Source organism: Moschus berezovskii, chromosome 9 (assembly GCF_049115385.1).
Source record: "Moschus berezovskii isolate FMDL1 chromosome 9, NW_MosBer_1.0, whole genome shotgun sequence".
In the NCBI taxonomy this organism is placed as follows: domain Eukaryota; kingdom Metazoa; phylum Chordata; class Mammalia; order Artiodactyla; family Moschidae; genus Moschus; species Moschus berezovskii.
In genome coordinates, this window is record NC_142468.1 from 46,387,819 (window position 1) to 46,412,252 (window position 24,434).

General features: G+C 46.4%; 1 protein-coding gene across 1 annotated transcript in view; it reads right to left on the bottom strand.

The window, feature by feature from the left end:
* The window catches only part of ONECUT1 (one cut homeobox 1), a 31,769-nt gene extending 7,563 nt beyond the window's left edge, over positions 1–24,206 (bottom strand). Inside the window, exon 1 of the mRNA XM_055437060.2 lies at positions 23,102–24,206. Within this exon, the coding sequence (XP_055293035.2) occupies positions 23,102–24,206 (1,105 nt within the window). The remainder of the gene's footprint in view (positions 1–23,101) is intronic.
* Positions 24,207–24,434: the final 228 nt, after the last annotated feature.

Sequence of the window (24,434 nt, forward strand, 5' to 3'; positions counted from 1 at the left end):
CTTGTCTTCTAGAGCCTTAGTATACCCAGCTGCAAGGTACAGAACAATGGCCTTCTTTCCTCTCCGGATTAGAATAAGCATTAAATAAGATAAGCTATGGGCTTCCCAGGTGGCACTAGTGGTAAAGAACCCACCTGCCGATGTAAGAGATGAGGGTCAAGGGTTTGATCCCTGGGTCAGGAAGATCCCTTGGAGGAGGGCATGGCAACTCGCTCCAATATTCTTGCCTGGAGAATCCCATGGACAGAGGAGCCTAACAGGCTACATACAGTCCATGAGGTTGCACAGAGTAGGACATGACTGAAGCAACTTAGCATGCACACAAGATCTGATTGTTGAAATGACTGTTAAAATGGCGAATGCTTCGGAGATATTCTAGATATTTACAAATTAATTCTTTGATCTTTTCTTCTCTGATCAAGATGCAAGTATAAACACTGAATTTACACAGCAGGTTTGGGGCTTCGCTCTGTCTCTAGCCTGTGATATAAACTTGGGCATATCACTTGATCTCTTTTTCTGCATCCTTTCAATGAGTAGGCAGTGTTCTAAGGCCCCTGCAGGCTTTAAAGCCCTGTGAGTCAATGAATAAACCTATGCAGTATCTCTCCTGGTGTCCAAAGTTTTATATTATCTGTTAAAAAATTTCCAAGGTAAACTTACTCTGTCTTTTAGAATATATAGCCACTATGGTGACTCTTCCATTTTATCTTCTCCATCCTTTTGGCTTCTCAAAAAGAGAAGGTAATGGCTCTGCAGGGACATCATCCAGTTTTGCAAATAGTCTGGATCCATGTTTATTTGAATGAAGGTGATCTAATACAAACTCATATTCTTCACAGTGGCTTCAGACTTATGAGCTTTAGAGATGAAAACAATAACAACAGCAACAACCACAGACCCTGTGAACAGTTAAGCATTCTGAGCCCTTGAACAATAGGTACTTTATATTTTTGCCGCTTTCTATTTTTCATTAAAATTGTAGGAAAATTGTCTGAACTTGCTTCTTGAGGTTCTTGGTATATCTGTCCCAGAGTTGGCTGCTTCACGTAGCACAGAATTGTGGATTAAAGAAGACCACCACTGCCTTGGTGGGCCAATGGCTAAGACTCTGGGCTCCCAAGGCAAGTGACCCAGGTTTGATCGTGGTCAGGGAACTAGATCCTGCATGCCACAACTAAGAGTTCATACGCTGCAACTAAGACCTGGTGCAGCCAAATAAATATTTATTTATCTATTTAATACATTCATTTATTTATCAATAAATAGAAGAGGCTGTCTTCTTGGGGGCACTAGAGGATGTTTCAGTGTGAACTTATGGAAAGTACACCAAGGATCCAAGTAGACTGAGGGTGTCTGCTACATTCTCAGTCTGTAAGGGAGGAAAGTTTGGAAAGGAGCACCACTCTAGTTGTTGAAAGTTTTAGGTTCTGGCTCTGTCATTAATTAGCTGAATGTCTGGGTTAAATCCCTTAACTAGGTTAGTCCACGTTCCTTAACTGTATAATAATAAAGGAATTTGATTAAAAACTTTACAGTTCCTTCTGGGTGCAGCCCTATGACTTGACGTGTGCAAAGAGCTTTCAACATCACTCCAGGGAGAAGACATATGGTTCAGGTTTCTATGTCCTAAGTGGGCACTTGGAGAAGTAAGAGGGTTGAACTATTCACTCTAGCTATTCACCCCCTCCCTGACCCCCTCCCCTCTATTCTCAGACTATCCCCGTGCCACCAGCATCCTCTCACTCCTGGCAGGCGGTGGGGAGGGAAGGCCTCTGGACAGAGCACCCGCAGATGAAGCAGGAGAGGGACTGAGACACGTGTGCCGAGTGGACGGTACCGCTAGGGGGGACCAGAAGGCTGAACTTCGTAAGCTGTAATGACAATTTGCAAAGGTCTTATCTTAGTTACACTAAGGAGGAATATGGAGAACTGCGTGTGTTTGGTGGGGGTGGTAGATGTACAAATGGACGAGTGACCAAGAAGCCACAGTGTTCCCTAGAATAAGATGAGGATGGGGTCAGATGAGGATAAGCTGCGTGTCTCTCACTTTAGAGACACTGTTTAATTTCAGCAATAGCTTGGTGAGGTATGATATTTAATAGGAAATTTGGAACTCAACTTGAGGAGAGAACAGTTTTGGCCTCAATGTTTGGATGGAGACCTCCAAAGAGGCAGGATGAAAGGACTTGGGGGGGCCAAGACAGAACCAGGCTTGGCTGATTCAAATCAGACTCATTTGGTGATCTGACTCTATGGGACTGAGGAAGGAGAAGCCTACAGCTTCCCCAATCACACCTGGTTTTTACCCTGAGAGTCCTTATACTGTAGTCATGTACTTTCCGCCTCCATACAACTGCTCAAGTGTCTGCTGTCTTATCGTGATTGAGAGGAGGTGGGCCGGGGAGCAGAAAGGGGAAGGCCTGGGATTCCAGGGCACCATGAAACTGCACTGTCATCTCAAGACAGTGTGGCACTTTATCAGGGGCCTGTTAGAGACACAATGTCTTCCCCCTGAAGGCTGTTAACAGAGCTGAAAACTGCAACCTGCAGAGCCAAGTGCTCTTGAACAGGTAAGCCTGCGATGTCCCACACCACTCAGGGAAGGCCTCGCCTGGAGCTGGAGGAGGGTCCAGGCAGTTGCTCCTCTCCTGCTCCAGGGTCTCCAGGACCAGCAGGGTGCATGGGGAGGGCAAAAAGCACACACTGAAATTCTACCCAGATTCCTGACCGAGTCAGCAGTGAGTTCCTTGCACATCCTGCTCAGGGGAGCTTGGGACTTCATGGGTAGGAAAAGGGATAAAAAAGCAGTGGAACCAGAATAGGCAAATCCATAGGGACTGAAAGTAGTGGGTAGTTGCCTGTGGCTGAGTAGGTAGTGAGGGGCGTGGAATGCAAGGGTCTGCTAATGGGTACAGGCTTTCTTTTTGGGGAGGAGATAAAAAGGTTCTAAAATTGTGATGAAGGTTGCACAGCTCTGTGAGTATATTAAAAACCATTGACTTACACCCTTTAAATGTATAAATTGTATAGTATGTAATTTATTTTTAGTGCATGCATGCTAAGTCACTTCAGTCATGCCTGATTCTCTGCAACCCTGTGGACTGTAGTCCTCCAGGTTCCTCTGTCCATGGGGATTCTCCAGGCAAGAATACAGGAGTGGGTTTCCATACCCTCCTCCAGGGGATCTTACTGACCCAGGAATCGAACTCATGTCTTTATGTCTCCTGCATTGGCAGGTGGGTTCTTTACCACTAGCGCCACCTGGGAAGCCCTTATTTCTTAGTAAAACTATATAAGAAAGAAGTAGCTGTGCACACATACAGAGTGAGCCCTCTGCTCTCACTGCCCACCTGCCATGGAGAGGAAACCTCTCCTGGACTAACAGGGATGGTGGCGTTGCTGTTCATGTCTACTGACCCCCAAACACTGTCTCTTGACAGTTGAATCTGCTTTTCAAAGTAAACTCTACAAGACAATACATGTTCGAGGAGGAAGCATGCAAATAGAACAGATTTCAGTAAGACAAGAATGGGTAACTCACATGGTAAATCAACTATATTCCAATAAACATTTTTCAAAAAGACAAGAATGGGGGAACTATGGAAGTGAATATGGGAGTTTCCTGAGCCCATTTAACAGGCCGGCATCCACCTTGTGGAGATCAGAGAGTCAGTGGGTGGGCCACACAACTTCAGGATTAGAGCTCAGACTGCAGGAGTGCTGGGTCATCATGTTATCTGCTTTGCTTTGTGTTATGTTACTGTCCTGTGCATATTTTTTTATAAGCCAGGCCCCTCGCTGTTCTGGGGATGGGACAGCTCTTAAGCAGCAAATTTACCCTTCCCACAGTATAAAGTACAATTTGAAAAGCAACTTCAGTGAGTGCTAACTGATATGGCCAAGGGCAGCCTTTACACAGGAAGGGAACACCTGCATGGACTATTTGGTAATGGTGATGCCCAGGGGAGGGAGGTGGGGCCAGTACAACCTGCTGAACACAGGTGAGCTTTCCTGGTGTCTATGACTTTGTGGGTAGCTCAAGAACCTATGGAAACTCTTCTGGGCATGCGTATGAAACACCTAATACAAACATGGAAAGAGCAGATGTTCCTGGTCAAGGATAATCACTGTACTTTACCCCTGTACCATGCGTTACAATGCTTAAAACACCTCCATTAAACCTTCCCATGTGATCCCACAAAACTCAGGGGAGGTAGAAATGGATAGTATGTCTTTTTCTGTAAGTGAAGAAACAGTGTTAAAGAGGTGAGGTAACTTGCCTATGGGCACACAGTTGGTTAACCTGGGGATCTCCAACTCCACTGTGCCCTGGAAGCAGATGCAACACAGTGGACACATCATGAAATCTTTCCCCAGGATGGTTAAATAGGGAAGGAGCAGCTGGTGAGGGCAGCCTAGGGGACCCAGAGCCATGGTGAGTGGAGCAGAAGCAGGTGGCTAGCCAGGCAGCAGACCTGTTATTAGCCAGACTGGTCTGGCAGAAAGGACTGCATTGGCCCACCCAGGAAAGTGGGTTGCACGCAAGTTGAGATGGAGGAGGCCCAGGCAGCGAAGGGGATGCAAGACCCACGCTGGCCTGGGAGAGGGGACAGAGTGAGTCTAGTCTCAGTAGGGGCACAGAAGAACACTAGAGTCTGTCTCTGTGTGGATATCGGCTCTGAGAGGAAGCAGAAGAAACCTGAGCTGATCCAAAGCAAAGGAAAGATGGAGAGTAGCTAAAGTCAAGAGAGGTCTGCTGCACCAAACTCAGGTAGGACAAGTTGCCCAACCCTCTCACCTCTCCACCCTGTTTGCTTCTATAACTGAGTTGTTCAGGACACAGACCTGCCTTCCCACCCGAGTGCTGCCTGGAGTCCTCCAAAATACTTCCATCAATTTCTCTTCTCTAAAGAAGGCTCCAGAGCTGTAGCCCAAGAGGTTGGACTTTATGACCAAAGGAGGGCAGAGGCTGGCTGAGCCTGGGAGGGATGGAACAGAATTGACTGAAATGTACAGCTGCTGACAGTAACTGGTGGAGCCCCTCAATAGTTTGGGCCCCAATAATTGGAAATATGTGATATCAATGCCCTAGTTATGATGTTGATTCTGCAAAACAGTCACAACAAATGGCAGACCTGATGAATTATATGCTTATTATGCATTATTATCTCATGCAGGCCCATTGTGAATTGTAAGTCTTAGCTTATTGATCCCATTTCTTTAATTAATAGCCATATATAACACTTCACAATATTCACAGCAATTGAAAGTTATAAAATGGAACTCCTTCAAAAATAACCTACAATTTTGACTTTTTGCTTGGTCCTCAGACATCTCTTAATTTTAAGTTAGTGGTTTTCCTTGTTTTTATTTCCAGAAAATCATCTGCAGAGTCAGTTGAAAATGCTATTCTTCCAATGACACATGTATCATGCAATTGGCCTCACAAGGGTCTCCAAAAAGCCTGAGAGAAAGCCCTTGGTGACTTTCTCTTGAAATTGAATCATGAGATTCAAGGACCTTGACGTTCTGATCCCAAGCACTGTTCCCACCTCACTTCCCACAGCTGCCCACCCACCATCCATACTAAGTCACATTACTCAGAAGTCAGTCCTAAATCTACTATGAATGTTCACACTTCTATTCCTTTGCTCAAGCTGTTTCCTCACCCAGAATGTCCTTCTCTTTCTTTCCCCTAACTCAAGGCCTAGCTCAAGCATCTCACTTTCGATCAAGGCTTCTCCATCCCCTGTCTCATCTAGGGAGAACTGTGGTCTCCTGTGTCCACAGAGCTCCCCAGAAAATTACTTATTACCTACCCATCTCTCTCACTAGGAAACAATGAGTTCTGTCAGAGTAGACTGCAGATTATTAATTTGGCATACTCAGAATCCTTGTTGGATAAATAAGTTGGATGTGGCCCCATAGAAAATGGGGAGCCATCCAAGACACAATCCTTTTAAAGTCCCCAGGTGATTCTAACATGTATCCAAGGCTGAGAACCACTATTCTAAATCAGTGCTTCTCAAACTTGAGTGCATAAACTTGAGTCATTTGGACATCTTATTAAAATGAAAATTCTGATCTGGCTGGTCAGGGCGGAATCTGAGACTCTGCACATTTAACAAGTTCCCATTTGCTCGCTACTTAGTCACTGGTCCAGGATGGTCCTCTGAGTGACCAGGGTCTAGAGTCCAGAGCAGAAACTGTAAGGTGTGGGTCAAATATATCAACGTCACCTGGGAGCATGAAGGGGCGGCTTGTTCAAAATGCACATTCCAGAACCCTATCCAAACCCTACTGAATTAGATTCTCTGAGAGAATGGGATTCACAAACATACATCTTCCCAGGTTTCCCAGGGAGTTTGGAATAAAGTTGGAGGAGACTCTGTCATTAACTGATGGAACTTTCTAATGCTGAAGGGCAGAGGGGGCGACGGTGGAGCTGAAGAGCACCCCCTCTGGAAAATGAGGGTACTTCACTTTCAAACCTTCCTCTTCCTCCTGAGTATCCACCAGGCTGGCAAAGGAGCAGAAACAAAGAACTGGGGGCTTACCTTCTTTTATATCACACTTCCACACCCACGCTGACAAAAGGACCCTGATGAGTCTTCACTGGACCTGTTTTATGTTTGTTATGTTTAGGGTATTTTTAAAATATTATTGTACACAATAACATGTTGGTACAAAGGTACATACACATAAACATATTATAAACCTGTTCCACATATTTCAGGCAGGGCTTCTCAGACTTTAACATGCTTTAGAATCACTTGGAGAGCTTGTAAGAACTCCGATTACTGAGCTCTTTCCCAGTAGGATTTCTAACAAGTTCCTGAGTGATGTTGGGGCATATGTATGGGAGAAGAACTGTCAATGAATACTACAGAAAAAATTTGTAGCGGGTTTATTTATTTTATGGGTATGGGTGAAGCAATTTTGAAATGATTTTGGATGTATTACAGGAGTGAGCAAATAAGTAATTGTGCATGTGGGTTGGTGGGGTGGGTAAGTTACTGGGTAACAGGGCTCTCACTGTAGAGGAAGGGACATACCATTATGGGATGTGGGTAGGCAAGAAAAAAATCCTATGGGGATATATTGCAGTTAGATGTGGAGGTACTTGTGCAAATTCATGATTTTAAAAATATGTATGTAAGCATGTTTATGTGTGTGCTTTCATGCTCAGTCACTCAGTTGTGTCCGACTCTATGAGACCCAAGGACTGCAGCCTGTCAGGCTCCTCTGACCATGGGATTTCCCAGGCAAGAATACTTGCCTGGGAGTGGGTTGCCATTTCCTCATCCAAGGGATCTTCCTGATTCTTTCCACGTCTCTTGCATCTCCTGCACTAGCAGGTGGATTCTTCACCACTGTGCCATTTGGGTTTAGGTGCACATGTATATTATATATGTATGAGTGCTTAGGTATGTTTGTGTGGTGTGTGTGCATAAATATACATACATTTTTTTCCCTGGATTTTTCTGTGAGGGCTGGAAAACAAAGTCACCCTGGTAGCCATGAGCACACTTAGTACCCAGGCCTTCTTGGTCTCTAACACCATTCCTCATCACAATAAATCATGGCTCATCAGAGAAGAGGTAGACTCTAGGACATGGAACATCTTATAAAGAATGCCATAAAGTTTAAAGGAAAAAAAAAAAGATAGGAAGGGTGACAAGAAGGAGAAGGAAAACACAGAAGCGTGTCACAAGAACACATGAGCCAGATTAAAGGGGTTCTCACTGTCAAATCTGAGAAAGCTTGAGAGTACCAAAATAGGGGTGTACAGAACTGAATTAGAAACCACTGGGAAAAAGGACTGTGTGAATCCACACCAATAACAAATGGGTAAGTAAATGAGAGAGAAGGGGCTCTTGCTCATAGAAGAAAGCCGAGAGCAGGACTGTCAAACAAGGCAGGAAACCGGAGATGGAAAATCATTTTGAAGCCGTAGCGATGAAGAGCAGGTCAGGCAAGAATCAATAGTTGCTAAATCTGGGGGGAATTTTGATGAGTAGTAGGATATTTGCATAATCTGATCAGTGGACAAAAAAGTGAACTGTGGCTACAGAGGAAAGATCTGGACTCTTGGAAATACATTCCTAAGTACATAGGAGTGAGGGGCCATGATGTGTGTAATATACTCTGAAATGGCTCATGAAAACACTTCTGTGCATATGAGAGAGTGAGAGAAAGTCAGGCTGAAAGAAACCGGCAGACAGAGAGCACAGGCGCACAAACGATAACACAAATGGGATGAGATGTCAACAGTCAGTCAACTGCTGGGTAAATGGTATGCGCTCTTTGTACTATTCTATTTTTGTATCGCTTGAAAAATTTGAGATTTTCAAATAAAATCTTAAATCATGCTTTTGATTAATATTTACATTGAGATAAGTTGGATCGTTAACTCTGTATGAGCTTAATCTTGTGAAAAATTAAAATTTAAAATGCATTTTATTTATGTACTTTTAAAACCTAGAAGAAAACAAACCAAGACATAGATGGGCATTACTTCTGAGTTACAGAATTATGGATGATTTGATTCTGTTGTATTGTTTATAGTGTTTCATATTTTTCAAACTTATTAGAGAAAAATTATTTTTGAAAAAGGAAAATATTCACAAAAGTTTTACATATAATATTGCTGACTGTTATGTCAGTGATTTCTAATAGCACAAGCAAAATAAAATAAAAAACCTGAAATCACTGAAATGTCCAATGACAGGAAAGGTTGTTGGAGAGGCTGTATAAATTATGATACTTCTAAAATATTAGTCATAAAATTTATGTTTGCCCAATCAATTTATGGAACCACCTAAGTATCCACAAATAGGGGGTTGGTTAAATTATAGCACAGCTGTAAAACACAATGTGCAGAATGTTTTCTAACCCAAACTGCCCCAGGAGTAGGGGGAGGGCTTTGACTCTTTGCTGTGCAAACTGTAAACATCCTAGCTATACAAATCTGCTAAATGAGTAAGTGCTATGCATGAGGTATTTGGGAGAGGGCAGGGATGGAGGAATTACCAGGGGATTTTCTTGTCTCCATTATTCTTCCGTGTATTTTCAAATATTCTATCATAACTTTGGTAACAAGGGATTTTAATTTAAAAAATTGTAACATAGTATATATGGATCATCCCACTAAGAAAAGATTGGAAGGATATTCACAAAAATGAAGATTACCTATCCTTATGGGTGATTCTTGTCACCTTTTTTTCTTGATTAGTAGTAATACTTGTATAAAGAAGTTATGTTTTAAAAGCATTAGATGATCATTAAGATGTCTATAAGTAATATTGCTGGAGAGGGTGTGCAGGAAAAGGAATCCTCCTATACTGTCCGTGGGAATGTAAGTGTGTGCAGTCACTATGGAGAACAGTATGGGGGTTCCTTAAAAAACTAAATATACAGTTACCATATAATCCTGCAATCCCATTCCTAGGCATATATGCAGAGGAAACTGTTTTGAAAAGACACATGCACCCCTATGTTCATTGCAGTACTATTTACAACAGCCAAGACACAGAAGCTGCCTAAGTGTCTAAAAACATGTAGTACATATATACAATGGAACATTACTCAGCCATAAAGAAGGAAATAATGCCATTTGGATGGACCTAGAGATATCGTATTAAGTGAAGTAAGTCAGAGAAAGACAAATATATAATATAGCTTATATGTAGAATCCAAAAAAAAAATGATACAAATGAACTTGTTTACAAAACAGAAATCGACTCACAGACATGGCAAACAAATTTATGGTTACCAAAGGGAATAACAGTATGGGGGGGATAAATTAGGAGTTTGGGGTTAATAGATACACAATACTATATATAAAATAGATAAACAGTAAAGACATGCTATATAACATGGGGATCTATATTCAATGTCTTATAGTAACCTATAATGGAAAAAACCTGAAAAGAAACATATATTTTCTCTACCTCTGCTGACAGTGGCATACAATCTGACCCTCATCATCTATTGCCACCCCTCCAAGTTAGTCCCCGGCTGCTGCTGCTTCTCCTATTGGTTCACACTAGGCTGGCTTTCAAAAGCACCAGCCTGACAATTTCACTCCAATAGAGGCCACAACTTCCTTCAGCTCCTGCTGTCACAAACTCCAGTCCCTTGGACTATACAGACATACAACTATGTACTCCCTTTCCAGTCTTCTTTCCAGTGTCCTCCCTGCTCCCACATAACTGTACTCCTACCTATCCCAGCAATCATCAGGGACACTGTAAGTAATTCTTTACCCATACTCATCCTTCCGTGAGCTCCTATAGGATATGACTTTTGGGCCCCAGCACTTAGCCCAGCATCTTGCACATAGGAAAAGACCCTGATGCTGGGAAAGATTGAAGGCAGGAGGAGAAGGGGACGACAGAGGACGAGCTAACTGGATGGCATCACCGACTCAATGGACATGAGTTTGAGCAACCTCCAGGGAGTTGGTGATAGACAGGGAAGACTGCTGCAGTCCGTGGGGTTGCAAAGAGTTGGACATGACTGAGCAACTGAACTGAACTTGCACATAGGAGGCGCTCCAATAGCATGAGGGCTAATGAAGGAAAATGGACCTTCTGAATGATGTAATGTGACCCTCGGTGACTTGAATGTGCACATGAATCTTCTGGGGATCTTGTCAAGATGCAGGTTCAGATTCATAGGTCCAGGGGGGAACCTGAGAGTCTGCATTTCTTACAAGTTCTGCTGTTGTGCTAAGAACCACACTGAATAGTAAGGACCCACTGAACAGTAAGAGTTTTTCAGATAGAAGAAAGTATGGATGCAACATTCCAATAGGAATATTGAATTTTTGAGTGAAATTTTGATCTCAAAAGAGATAAAATATCATAAAATGATATTAATATAATACATGTTATATAGTAATATTATGTGTCATTAAAATATATATAACTACAGAACTATATAGGTCATTCCAGAAAAAGGTTAAAATAAATAATAAAGGGGCAAAAATAAAGTCATTTACTCTTAAGGTCTCAATCAATGCTCTTTTTTTAAACTATAGTTGATTCACAACGTTGTGTTAGTTTCTGATGTACACCAAAGTAAATCAGTTAAATATATATATATATATATATATATATATATATGCACACACATACATACATATATTCTTTTTCAGATTCTTTTCCACTATAGGTCATTAGAAGATATTGAATATAGCTCCCTCTGCTATATACATTAGATCCTTGTTTATTTTATATATAGTAATGCTCAGTATCAATGTTCTAATTCTCAACTTGGAGTTATATTAGAATTATCTGAAAGACTTTTTAATTGGCATGTATTTTCTTCCCACTTCTCTGTCAGCCACCAACCTGATTTGAGGAATATGAAACCCTCCATCCACCCCTCCCCACTACAAAAAACTACAGCCTTGGAGAACACTTTTGTTATTGATAGAAAGGTACCGTGTCTCTCAGTTGTGCTGGGGAAGAAACAAGCTTCCAGCTCTATAATAACTCACATCCACTAAATCTTCTGCAAAGGGGTTCCAGCCAGGCTGTGCACAGATGCGGTTGTTCCCTCTGCCTGAAAACCTCTTTCTCTATTTCTGACCAAGTCCAATTTTTTTTAGATCTTCAAAACTATCCTTTCATCACATTCCAAACCTTTTGTTTTGGCACAAAAATGCAACCAAGAAACAGCTATTTGTCTGTCTTCCCCACTTGACTATGAGTTCCAAAAATGTCTGCTGTACACACCATCCCCAGTATTGAGCACAGTGTTGTTATGCTGGTGCTCAAACGAATAAAGAAAGAACCACTCTCTCCAGATGTAGTGAAGTTTCCTCTTCCACATCTTATGCCCTGTCCATAACTGGCCAAATCTAATTCCTAAGAGGGCTGACATTTAGTACATGGCTAAGAACTGTGTAAATAACAACTCAAATGTCCTGGGGTTTGTTTGGTCTAAGTTGCTTGGGTTGGGGAACCAGACAGAAACAATATTTTTCCTCCTAAAAGTTAAAATTACATAATATTTACCTTTTACAAATCATATATATTTAAGATAGGAAGCCCAGGAACAAAATGAACACAGGTGAAGGCAGACATGACAAAAGAACCAGAACAATTACTGTTTGGGAAGCTACAAAGGTGTTCTCTCCTTCCATCTTTGACATTCTCCTACTGGAGGTAACCACTCTTAGGAACTTGAATTTATTATTAGTTTTTACCACATACTCATATATCTCTAAACAGTAAGTTGTTTAGCATTGCTTGCTTTTGAGCCTTATAAAAACAGTATTGTTCTGGTGTGACCTTTTGTAGCTTGTTCTTTCTTTTTTTAAAAAAAATTAACATTGTTCCTAAGATTCAACTATGCTGTGGTGTATAGCTGTGGCTCACTCATTTTCATCACAATATACTGCTGCATTCACAATATATCACAATTTATTCCTGCGTTCCTCATCAGTGGACTTTTGGGATGTTTCTGGTTGTTTGCTCTTAGAAATGGCGCTGTTACAAACCATCCTTGTACTCGTCTTCAAGAGCATCTGTCAGCTTATCTAGGGTATACACCAAGGAGTAGACCTGGTCCAGGTATGGGTTCAGGTTTAATCCAAATTATCTTTTGAAGCAACGGTGCCAGTTTACATCCCCACCAGCAGGGCATGAATTCCTGGTGATCTGTATCCTCACCAACCACTTGTATTGTTAGGACCCAGGAATTGTATCCTTAAGCAGCAGCATTTTTGCGCCAGAATGCAGTGCCCCTGACTGGACAGGTGTTTCCTCTTGGCCATCTAATAGAAGAGCCTGATCTGAGACTCTGCCCAAGAGATGGCCCCAGGGACTTATACCATGTTGAATCCTGACTTTGGGACACAGCACTAAATTGAGATAAGAGACACAGTCATCATAGAAATCAATCAATCATAGAACATGGATCTGGAAGGACCCTAAGGCCAAATACTTCATTCTACATTTAAGGAGACTGAGGCCCAGAAAGGTTAAATGACTTGACAAGCTCTCAGAGCTAATTAGTATAAGAACCTGTCTCTGGGGCTCTCAGTTCTTAGTCTAGGCCTATTTTTTTTTTTTAAATGTGTTTATTTGGTTTAGTAATTTAAGATGGAGTAGTAATCTATTAAATTAAAAATGACTTTGTAAATACTTAAATAACTGCCAATTTACTTTTAAAAGGTAATTCTTTGACGTAAGTGACTGATGAATTTGATATCTTCAGGTCCTTGTGAACTAAACAGAAATAATATTGAATTTCAGTGGGATAAATAGGGGAAAGATGCAATCTCTTTAATAATGATTTTCAATAGGAAAATTTAACAGTTTTTAAAGACACCAATCTCCCAGGGAAATTAATCTCCAATTTTTTGACTGGTCATCCTCATCCTTGGATCATCCCCCCAGGCAAAATATAGGTTTGGCCTTAAGAAATCATTTTGTGAGGAAGTGAAAAAGAGTGAAAAAGTGTTAGTTGCTCAGTCATATCTGACTCTTCATGACCTCATGGACTGTGGTCCACCAGGATCCTCTATTGATGGAAGTCTCCAGGCAAGAATACCGGAGTGGGTAGCCATTCCCTTCTCCAGGCAATCTTCCTGACCCAAGATAGAACCCAGGTCTCCTGCATTGTAGGCAGATTGTTTATCAACTGAGCCACCAGGGAAGCCCCAGACAAACTTCAAATGCAGTGAAATTTCAATTTATCCTCCTCTTCTGAGTACTCAGAATTAAGTTGTTGTAGGAGGCTAGGCGGAGAAGGCAATGGCAAGCCACTCCCGTACTCTTGCCTAGAAAATCCCATGGATGGAGGAGCCTGGTAGGCTGCAGTCCATGGGGTCACTCAGTCAGATACGACCGAGCGACCTCACTTTCACTTTTCACTTTCACGCATTGGAGAAGGAAATGGCAACCCACTCCAGTGTTCTGGAGTGGGGACGGGACAGCCTGGTGGGCTGCCGTCTATGGGGTCGCACAGAGTCGGAGACGACTGAAGCGACTTAGCAGCAGCAGCAGCAGCAGGAGGCTAGGACCTATATTATACATATCCATACAAAATAGTCCCAGTAAGCTGATGGTGTATAATCTTAGATGCCTTTACATGCAAATGTAGAAAAACTCTGAAAAGAGATCAATCTGCAGCTGGAGCTGTTATGTATCTGTTATGCTCTTCAGAGTGTGCATAACAAGCATGGTGTGTGTAAAGGAATCTGTCCTCACGTAAGAGGCAGTCAAAAGCAACTGGGGAGGGGAGAAGGACTACTTAGTAGGAAGGGTGTTTGTGTAGTGGCTTCGAAAACCTGAAGTGGAAATTTTCATTCTGGAGTTATTTACTTCAGAGATTCCCCCTCCCCCACCCCCCTTGCCTTGATCTTCTCTACCCCAAGAATCCATTTACCATTTGAAAATATCTTTTGGTTTAACAGTGTCTGCAGCCGGCAATAAAAGCTTTCCAAGAAGAATCCCTCTTTTAATGTCAGGATAAAACTCAGGAGCTGCTTATTACTTGGTGGGGGGGAGCCTGAAGGGAGAGGCCTTCAAGTAATTTTGCTAAGAATGCTGACCAAAGGGTACTGTGGTACTCCTGGATCAGGTTTTCCTCCCAGCAGTCATTTTAATCAGCACTTCCCCTGTTTAATGAGCTTGTAGTGCCATTACATAATCACCCAGCTCACTGGATTAATGATGAAAAGAGGAACTGATTTTTCCAGTTGCATCATTTGAAGTAAATGTTAACTTTCTTTCTGAGTCCTTAGTTAACCGCATTAGTGTGACAAATATGTCTTTGTCTAGCATAAGTAATTAGAATTTAATCACTTTAACTGCATCTTAATTACCCCAAATGAATTGAAAGGACATTTAATAGCAAAGATTAAATTGCCTTAATGAACGATTTTTGTGACTCCATCAATACTTGAATCGCGCTAGCCACTCCTCTCACGCACTTCACCTGCAGTGAGCACAGGAGTCACTAGGTGGCGCGTCTCGCTCGTTTATTTATTTAATTTCCCCCATTGATCTGTTTTAGAAGACAACAGGAAAGAAAGTGAAAAGAATAGAGCTTATTATTTTCCTTTGATAACCTCTCTTTGGGACTATGAGGTCATCACCAGATGCAAAAACGAAAGCAGCGATTTCAGAAACTGTCGATTCTGAGCACCCTATGGCGAATGCAAAGGCAGATGAGAAACACGAGGATAACTGGAAGCTAGCAGTGGTTGAGGGAAACCCTCTGGATAATTGCCAACATATATACAGAGTTTAAGCCAATTTATTATTTTTTAGTGCAGAGTCCTAAAACATGAGTAACAGGCAAGCTTTGGCATAGCAAGACAGGAACTGATGTGAAGCCAAGAAATATAATTGTTGTGCAAGCGTGGATCAGAACACCAGTGCCAGAAAGTATGGGAGGTTTGGGCCTTTGGGCCCGCCTCCAGGCTGGGTCCCAGTGGACCAGTCCTACCCACAGAACACATCTAATGAGATGGGTCTTGCCCGTCAATAATTGTTTAAGTGAACAAATGGATAAGGAGACTTGAGTTCCATGGCTAGCTCTGTTACTGCCTCACATTCTCTCTTTCTTCAAAGGAGCAATAAAAGATCTCTTTTATAAGTCTTAATAAAAAAAAGAAAGAAGTTTCCACAAGTATCTCTCTTTGAGCATCCCAGAGGGAAGACACACATTCTCTAATTTCAAGACCTTTATTATGCAGAGACTTTCCAGATTGGTGTTTATGACAGGGGATCAGACATTTCCACATTCTTGGTCCACTGACCTGGTGAACTTGAGCCCATAATTGAGGCACAGGGTGGAGGGTAAGGGTGCTCTGGGGTTTGAGCTGAGAAAGTTGAGAACAGGGTCTCAGTGATTTCCAGGTCTGTTACCACAGTTAAGTAATTCAATCTCATTGAACAGAGAAGCCGGAAAATAATGGTAACTACCCCATGAACTAGTGGTTCCTAAACTTTGCTGCACATTAAAATCACATCAGAGCTCTTAAAAATCACAGTGTCCAGGTCATGCCCTATACTACTAATGCCCAGAATATTTGAGATTTTAGCCAGAAATAATTTTTAAAAAGATCCCTAAATAAGTTCAAAGTATAGCAAGATTTAGGAGCCACTGGTACAGGGAGAATTAAATGGTGGCTCAGATGGTAAAGGATCTGCCTATAATGCAGGAGAACTGGGTTTGATCCCTGGGCTGGGAAGATCCCCTGGAGATCCCCATGGCAACCCACTCCGGTATTCTTGCCTGGAGAATCCCCATGGACAGAAGAGCCTGGCAGGCTACAGTCTACGGGGTCACAAAGAGTCGGACACGACTGAGCAACTAAGCACAACACATATGTGCCCAGCAGAGTTCCTGACCAATAACAGGTACACAATGGACACAAGCTCCTTCCTTATCAGTTGACTTCCTTATCACTTGCTAAGACAAATCTGTGGGTTGAACTCCAGGGTCTTGTTCTGTTCAGTTGTTATCTTATCAAACTATCTCACCTAAAGGAGAGGAAAATTTCTGGAAGCTAATTTGTTTCAGCTTTATGATCATGTTACATCTTTGGGGAGGTACACAATGTGGATGTTTCTATAGAGAGAACCTGTGGTAAAACAAATTTATATGTTTGTATCAAAATAATCAGATTGTCCTGTGATTGGCCTGGTCATCTAAGCCAATTCTACAATTTCAGAATAAAATTAAGCTTCATTCATATTAGCATACTTGTGTTAAACTAAAAATCTATCCAAATCTATTGATAGAAGACAGGAATATATGATTATGCATTAAATTAATTAATATTAGAAACCAGGCTTTTTCCTTTTTACTAAACTCAATAAGGCCAACACTTTTCAGGAAATGACTTCTCTCAAAGGTGCTTATCCATATTATTTAAATACAAACAAAATGAAATAGTATTTAATTAATACTTGTTGAATCCTTTATCCCAAGTTATAGGAAGTCTATACTTTAACTATTATGACTTCAATAAGACCCTCCTTCTGTTGGTACCCTAGATTGAGGACCATTCAAATTTGCCAGGAGTGTGGAAACTTCTGTTTTTATGGGGACTGAAATGAAATTAGGAATTTCTCATCCTGTCCATCTAAGCTCCTTGGTTGACTTAAAATATTAAACTGGTGTTTAACTATTCCAATATATGAAGTTTACAAAGAGCACTGAGCACTGTTACTTGAAGGGCGGGCTTCTAACTATGTATTTTGAGAAGCAAGACACCCAAGAACCTCCTTTTTAATTACCCACTTTCTCTAGACTTGAGGATTTTCTTTCTTATAAGGAAATCAAGAATAAATTTTACCGATACACTCTGCAAGAACTCTTTCTTCTGAGAACTTTGGGTAGCAGCATCTGTTTGATTAGCTGAATTTGCCATGAATGTGGAAATGATGACATCAAAACAGCTCATGTAACAACCTCCTTAAAGACCTCATAGATTAGAGATGACTATAGATTTTCCCCAGCACGGATCAAAGGGACTGAATTGAACGTTTTAGCTTAATGATCCAACCCCTGTCACACCCATAGGGACTCAAATTCCAATTGTACAAGCAGGTGTGCATGTGCACTCAGACGCACGCAGAAAGCTGCTGGGGAGGGAAGAAAAGATCAACCACCTGATCGACGAGGATAGGTTTGATCTTTTCCATTATTACTTGATTGTGCCCATGGATACTACTGGCAGGGCCTCATGTTTTCTCATAAACTTTGAAATATTAGCTGGTAATTTTTGTTTCCTCACCACAACTCTTCAAAGCCATCTTAGCCACTTTCCAAGGGCTAGAGAAACCCAGACGACAGGACTGACTGGGCCCTGTCCAGGGTCCTGACGCCACACTGGGGCTTCAGGCTGCCAGGCCTCCAAGCGTTCCTTCACACACCCCACCAGACAGCAAACAAAGAGCTTCAAGCTCAAAGCCTCAGGGCAGCCTTCTAACTCCCGTCAGTCAGATGGAAGGCGAAACAACAAAACAAAGGGAAGGCTAATTCACCCTCCCTTCACTACACCCTGAGCCCCAATCTCTGATTTCAGACTGCCAGGGTCACCTTCTCTACTGTGACCCTGATATTCTCAACATGCCAGCAAAAGTATAATTTGGATATAAATTCCAAACATGCTATCTTGTTTGGAGAGGTTAGAGTTGGGGTATAATTTGGGGGAATGGCGATTTTGTCTCACCAGTGGGGTAATATCCAGGAAGTGGGTAGGACCAAGACAGATCCACGAAGTATCCTTTACTCCCTCCAATACACTCTACCAATCAAAACAGTTATCGGTTGAAAATCACTAGGACATCAGTGTTCTAAAACAAAGCCTCTTCTCTTTGCATTGGATTGAGGCACGGAGGTTTACTGGGTGCCTGGCCCTGTGGCCCGCAGGGGGCGCACGCAGTTACTGGAGCTCAGTCTGGAGCACAGTCCATCCCCTAAACTATTGGGGGAAGGTGAGTCCAGATCGAGGGCATCAGCGAGGGCAGGAGTTTAGCTCCCCACCTGGCACTGAGCGCTGGAAGCTTGAAGATAAAGATGCAGCCTGGGATTTGAGTTGCTCTGCTGCTACAACACAACCTTGCTGTTGTTGGCACAGACCGTTCCAAGTGTCAGGTACAAAACAACTATGGCAGGATTGGGTTTCTATTGACCCTGATTGCTCTCTGACTTGGGGCTGTGCCCGCTGGTGAAAGAGCCAACTGCCCTAGGAACAGGCCGCAGGGTTTACTGTCTCTGGCGGCCGTGCTCAATACCCTGACACCAGGTCACCACACAACGACCAGCAGGTCTCCTCCACTCTAGTCAAACTATCTGCTGTGATCTTCACCACATGCACCCTTAACTCCATGCGTTCCCTCCTCTCCTCCCTGGAGTTTGTGCTCCCTAGTGGGGACTGCAAGGGAGAACTATTATCACAAGGCCTCCAGGACTCTGACATGGGCTGGGAGAAAGGTGCATGCAAAGCCGTCTGGTGATTGGACTCCAGAGCCAGACCTGTTAGGCTGGTTTGTCAGGGGGTCCCAAACCAACTCCCCGGGAGCAAGGCGACCATTGGGTCTGAGTTGGTGAGGGGACTCTGCTTCTGCCTGACAACTGGCTGCCCCCCAGGCCATGCTGGGAGGAGGCTATAAGAAAGCTTAGGAAGAGGCCCTCCTCCCCGGCAGCCAGCCCCGCTAGCCCCCAGGCTTCGAGGCTGCCTCGGTCCGCCGCGCCCCACGGGCCCTTTGTTCGCGCCACAGCCGGCTGGGAGCAGCTGCACTGCCGGAGACCCGCGGCGCTGAGACGCCGGCCCGGGCGTGGGGGAAACTAGTCCATTTGGCACCTTCTCCTCCTACTCTTGGGCCCACGAACCCTTCTGTTCCTGCATTCCGCAGGCCCGGTCCTAGCTTTTCTCCGGCCCAGAGTCTTCGAGGATTCGGGAAGTGGGGTTCCCAGGGCCCAGCATCGCACTCCTTCTGCTTGGCTCCCTTGGTCCAGGAAAATGAGGGGACAGTTGAAGTGTCACTCGCTGGGATAAATATTAACAAAAAGCAAATGGACTTGTGCGGGGGCCAGTTATCAATCAACCAGACTGCAAGGCCACTTATGGCAAACATGGCCCAGGTTGGCCTAGGGGAGACTTTTCTCATGGCCACCTTCTGGCCAGACTGCTACCCCCTCACCCCCACCCCTGCCCTTCTCCAGGTGGCCCTGAGGCAAGTGCCAGCCTGGAAATAGGAGCAGTCCTGGGTGCTGCAGACCCGTGTGGCTCCCGGGCGTGGCAGTTTGGAGATTTCTTCACCTCCACCTCACAGGTGCCTCAGGGCGAAAGTCGGGCACCAGACTCCCGGCCTTGCCCGCTGGTGGGTGTGCACTTGCATCCAATTATTGCACTGGCAGCTCCCCTAATGTGGACAGAGTCTTCTGGAATCTTTAATTGGAAACTAATCTCCTCCCGTCTTAATAGGCGACCAGAGGCGGGCGACCACCCACCCGCACAGCCCAGCCCACTCTCCCCACCTGGGAGGAGAGGCAACGTGAGCCTAGTTGCACTGCGCTTAAATGGGGCAAATACTACATTGAGGGAACATATATTGATTTTTTAAAGGTAGTTAATTTGGTGAAAATTTCCTCCTGTCTCTTGTCTTCCACCAGCCGATGTAATTTCGTGAAGAGAAAGCGTCTCTCCAAACAGGCTGCCACCTGCCCGGAACCTGGGGTACCAGGAGGGGCACGAAGAAGCTACTCTCCCGCCACCTAGTCAAGGAGCCGACCTCGATGGGCCTTGCCTGGAAAGGGATAGAAACGAGTGTGTGTGTGTGTGTGTGGGGGGGTCTTTGAATGCGAAGGCAAGCAGAGCTGCAAGTGGCACCTTCCTCTGTGCATCGGAAGGAGCTGGCAGCGGGGAGGGGGCGGCGATGTCCCACAGCTGGGGCTAACATGCCCTGCAATCTGTTTTAAGTCACCAGCAGTCAGAACCTACAAGAGATCATTTGAACGGCCCAGTAATCTGCCCCTTCCCCCTTTTTTTCCGTAAAAGAAAATGTTAACAGGACGGCTCGCTGTTAGTCGGTGTCTTAAAAACAAGTCGTGGTTCTTCCTGCATAATGGGATTGATCCCGGCTGGCTCCGCAAGCACGCTCATCCCAGCCAGCCCCACCCCTTTAATGAAGTTAAAGAAAGGAAAATGGAAGAGACGACTCTCCATCCGGGTCTTAGGATGCAGAGTTCGCTGGGGGTTTGGCGCCAAATGCCTGTTCCGGCGAAGTCTCCGATTTTCCTTCCCCACCCCCACCTCACCGAGGAAAAGGCCACGCGGCCTGGCTCAAGGGCCGAGCACGACTCTCTACTGGCTGCTGGGTGCCAGGCAGCGGCCCCTTCGATAACTTGGGTCCCCGAGAGCCCTGGTGGGCACGCCGCCCGCATCTCCCCGACCTGCCCACGCAAGGAGGTCAGAGGACGCTCCTCTAGGACAGAGCGCCAGGGCGGGTTGCCGGGGCTCCGGGGTCGCCTCTGAACCTAACTTCTCAGTCAGTCTTTCGAGGGGGAGATCGGAGGCCCTGGGGAAAGAGAGTCGTTGAAGTCCTGAAGAAGCGCCTTCCCGAGGTAGGGGGTGTGGAGCGAGCTTTCCTTAGGGGACGGCTTTCCATCTGCACCCCCTCCTTGCATTCCCCTGACCCCACTAACCGAGGCTTGCGTGTACACTGCCTGGGTAGAAGGTCCTGAAGCCCGACTCGAGGCTGGCCTGGCGTGCGCGCGTGTGAAAAGGCACTACCTTGGGCGCCCGTAGAGGCGAAGCAGTCAGGCAGAGGACTAGCCTTTTCGGCCGTTCCTTCTAGAACTTCAACTGTCCTGGGGTCTCGGTCAACCCATGGGATAGGGGGGCGATCTGGTGGCTGCACACACAACTACAGAATGGAATTGCGGGAGCCCCAAAGGGTACCCAGTCAACCTCTTTCTTGCCCCTCCCGTCCCCTTACCCCAGCCTCTCCAGACTTCTGGGCGAAGGCTGCACGAGTCCTCCTGGGGACTTTGCTTGGAGCCTACGAGCGCGGGGTTGGGCTGGGAAACCTGGCGGGGGCAGAGGCTCAGGCAGCGAGGCGCTTTAGCCAGGCCACAAGAGCTCACACGCCAGGAGTGCTTTGAGTCCTCTCCGGCTCTCGTTGCAGGCTCGCGGGGACGCCGGCACCTGCTCCCCTCTAGCTTCTCATTGGCCCGCACTATGTGGGGGAGGGGGCCCTGGCCTCTCGCTTTGATTTTAGACTGTGAAACGGCTCAGTGCCCCCGGCTCTGAGCGGATTGACTGTCTCTCGCACTCTAGGGACGAATTAATGGAGAACGATCAGTTAATTAACAAACCCTCATTCCGGCTTTTACCTTTTTCTTTGCCAGGACTCAGGCGAGGGCGCCGGGCTAAGATGGGGTGGGGAGCGGCAGCATGTCCCCAAGAGTCAGTCAACTCGGCCCCGGTCTCATCAAACCGAGTCCACCCTCGGCTCCCTCGGCTCTACCTCTCCGCTTGTCCTCCGCCCTAGGGGTGGCTGAATCTGCTTGAAGTCCTCCGTGTGATTCAGGCTGGCGTCACTTGTGCCCTCCGCCAGTCGGCCGGTCAGAGACTTCCCCGTATCCTTGGCCTAGAGAGGCTGGGGAAACTGGGCGCTGTATGTATGCAGCGCCACCGAGACCTTCCCGCCCAACTCAGAAACACTAGTGCCTCTGGGTTTGGGGCCAGGAGACCTCTGCTCAAAGACTTGGTTTTTTCCTCTCACACTCCCACCCCCTGCATGGGGATTCAGACGAAAATTCAGGCGGAAGAATAAAACAAAATGAGAAGTACTAAGCGAATCGGCAACGAAATTGATCTTCGGGCTCAGCTAGAAGCTCCCATGTTCCTTGGCCGCCCTCACCTGTACCTTGGCACGGTCTGCCTCCATCTCAACAGTCGGTCACCCGCGCAAAGTGCGTGCTAAATCTTAGGAAGCATCTGCGCCACACACCCACCACCGCGGTTCCATAACCTTTTGCTGGAACTCCCGGAGTGCGCTCCCCACTCCCCAGACCCCTGCCCTTCGTGCCACTAGAGTGAGCGCCGGAGGGGGGAGTCAACGCAGCGAGTTCAGATAAACATTGGCAGGCAGCTTCTGCACGCTCCAGCGCAGTGCCCAGGTATGTGCCAGGGATGCTGGTTGGCTGCATCTGCGCGCAGTTTCACGCACGCTTTGCCTCTCTCTCCCCAAACCCGAGTGCGAAACCCAGAAGCAACGCACAAATCATATCCATCCAGGTGTGGGGATTTCTCTCCTCCTATGGATGTGCGAGCTTCCTGCTCTGTCTCCCAGCACAAACGCGCCCCCGCAATCACCCAGGCCGCGCCGCTCAGCTCCCGGAACCTTCCACAGCCCAATAAATATATTGAGTCCTGGAAGAGGCCGTCTGCTCCCGGGAGCTACGCTCTGGTTCTTCCAGGCCTAGGAACCCCCCTCTCGGTGAAAGAAGGACGGGATGAAGTGTGCACAGAAGACTGTCCTTCCCTGCCTCCTTGGGTCCCTTTAGCTTCCCCAACACCTTATCTGCTCTCGCGCCCAACAACTTGGCCGCTCACCTGCTAAACGGAGCGCAGACATACGCTGGAACTCCGGCTCCTGCAGCCACTTCCACATTCTCCTGAAGGTCTCCCGGCCGGACTTGAGTTTGCTCCAGGGTTTGGGGTTGCGTAGCAGGTCCGAGAGGGTCCCTTGGGAACGGCAGAGCACCCTCTGCGCGAAGATGGCCTGTGGGATGCTGTAGCGCTTGAGCTCGGTGGTGATACGCTGCGCCACCTCTTTGGTATTGATCTCTTCCATCTGCCCTGAATTACTTCCATTGCTGACCTGCGCACCGGTTACCGAAGGGTTGGGCTCCCGGGCCGTGCCCAGGAGTTGCCCGTGGCCCTGGGCGTTCAGGTGGGCGTGGGGGTGGTGTGGAGGAAGGCCGTTGATGGGAACCATGCCTGCCGAAGTGGGCGTGAGGTGCTGCTCCCCGTGACGACCGAGCATGGCCGGGTGGTGGGCTTCGAAGCCGTTGGGGGTGAGCATTTTGTCTGTGGGCATGGCGGCACCCGGGTGGGCATAGTGTGGGAGCCCTTGCTGGGAGTTGTGGATGCCGCCCAGACCGGAGCTGGAAAGGGGCGAGAGACTCTGGCCCATTCCGGCCACGTCCTTGTGGTAGGGGGTGTAGAGGTTATTCATGGAGGCCAGCCCGCGCTCGTCCCGCATGAGCGTGAAGCTACCGCTCACGTTGCCTGCCAGGCGCTGGTGGTGGTGCGGGTGGTGGTGGTGGTGGTGGTGATGGTGATGGTGGGGGAACTTGTCCGAGACGGTGGAGATGGGCGGCAGCGGCTGAAGAGGGGTTAAGGTGGTGTAGGTGGTGGGCATGCTCATACCTGGGGGAGTCTCGCAGGCCATGGTCATGGTGGGGTGCAGGGGGCCGGCCAGGCTGTGCTCGGGGGCCCGGTGGTGGTGGTGGTAATCGCCGCTCCCGCCGCCGCCGTCCAGCAAGGACGCCATGCCCATGGAGCGCGGGTGCGCCGGGGGCAGGTGGCTGCCGCGGTGCGCCACCGAGCTTCGCGCGTGGGGGCTGCCGCCCAGCAAGTCGGCAGGGGCCGGCACCGGCTCATGGCTCACCCCGTGCAGTTCCCCGATTGCCTCCATGGTCAGCTGCGCGTTCATCCTGATCTGGGCGAGCGGGCGGCGGACACAACATCGATGAGGCCGGGCAGAGGCGGCGAAGGGCGCACGCAGTCCGGTTTTCACATCGGCTGCTGGCGACTGTTGCCTTCCTTCCTTCCTCTCACTGTGGGGCTCTGTCTCCCTCTCAGTGTGTCTCGCCTTCCCTCTTGCCCCCACCTTCCCCTCTGCGTCCTCGTTTTTTTTTTTTTTTTAATATTAATTTCCAAA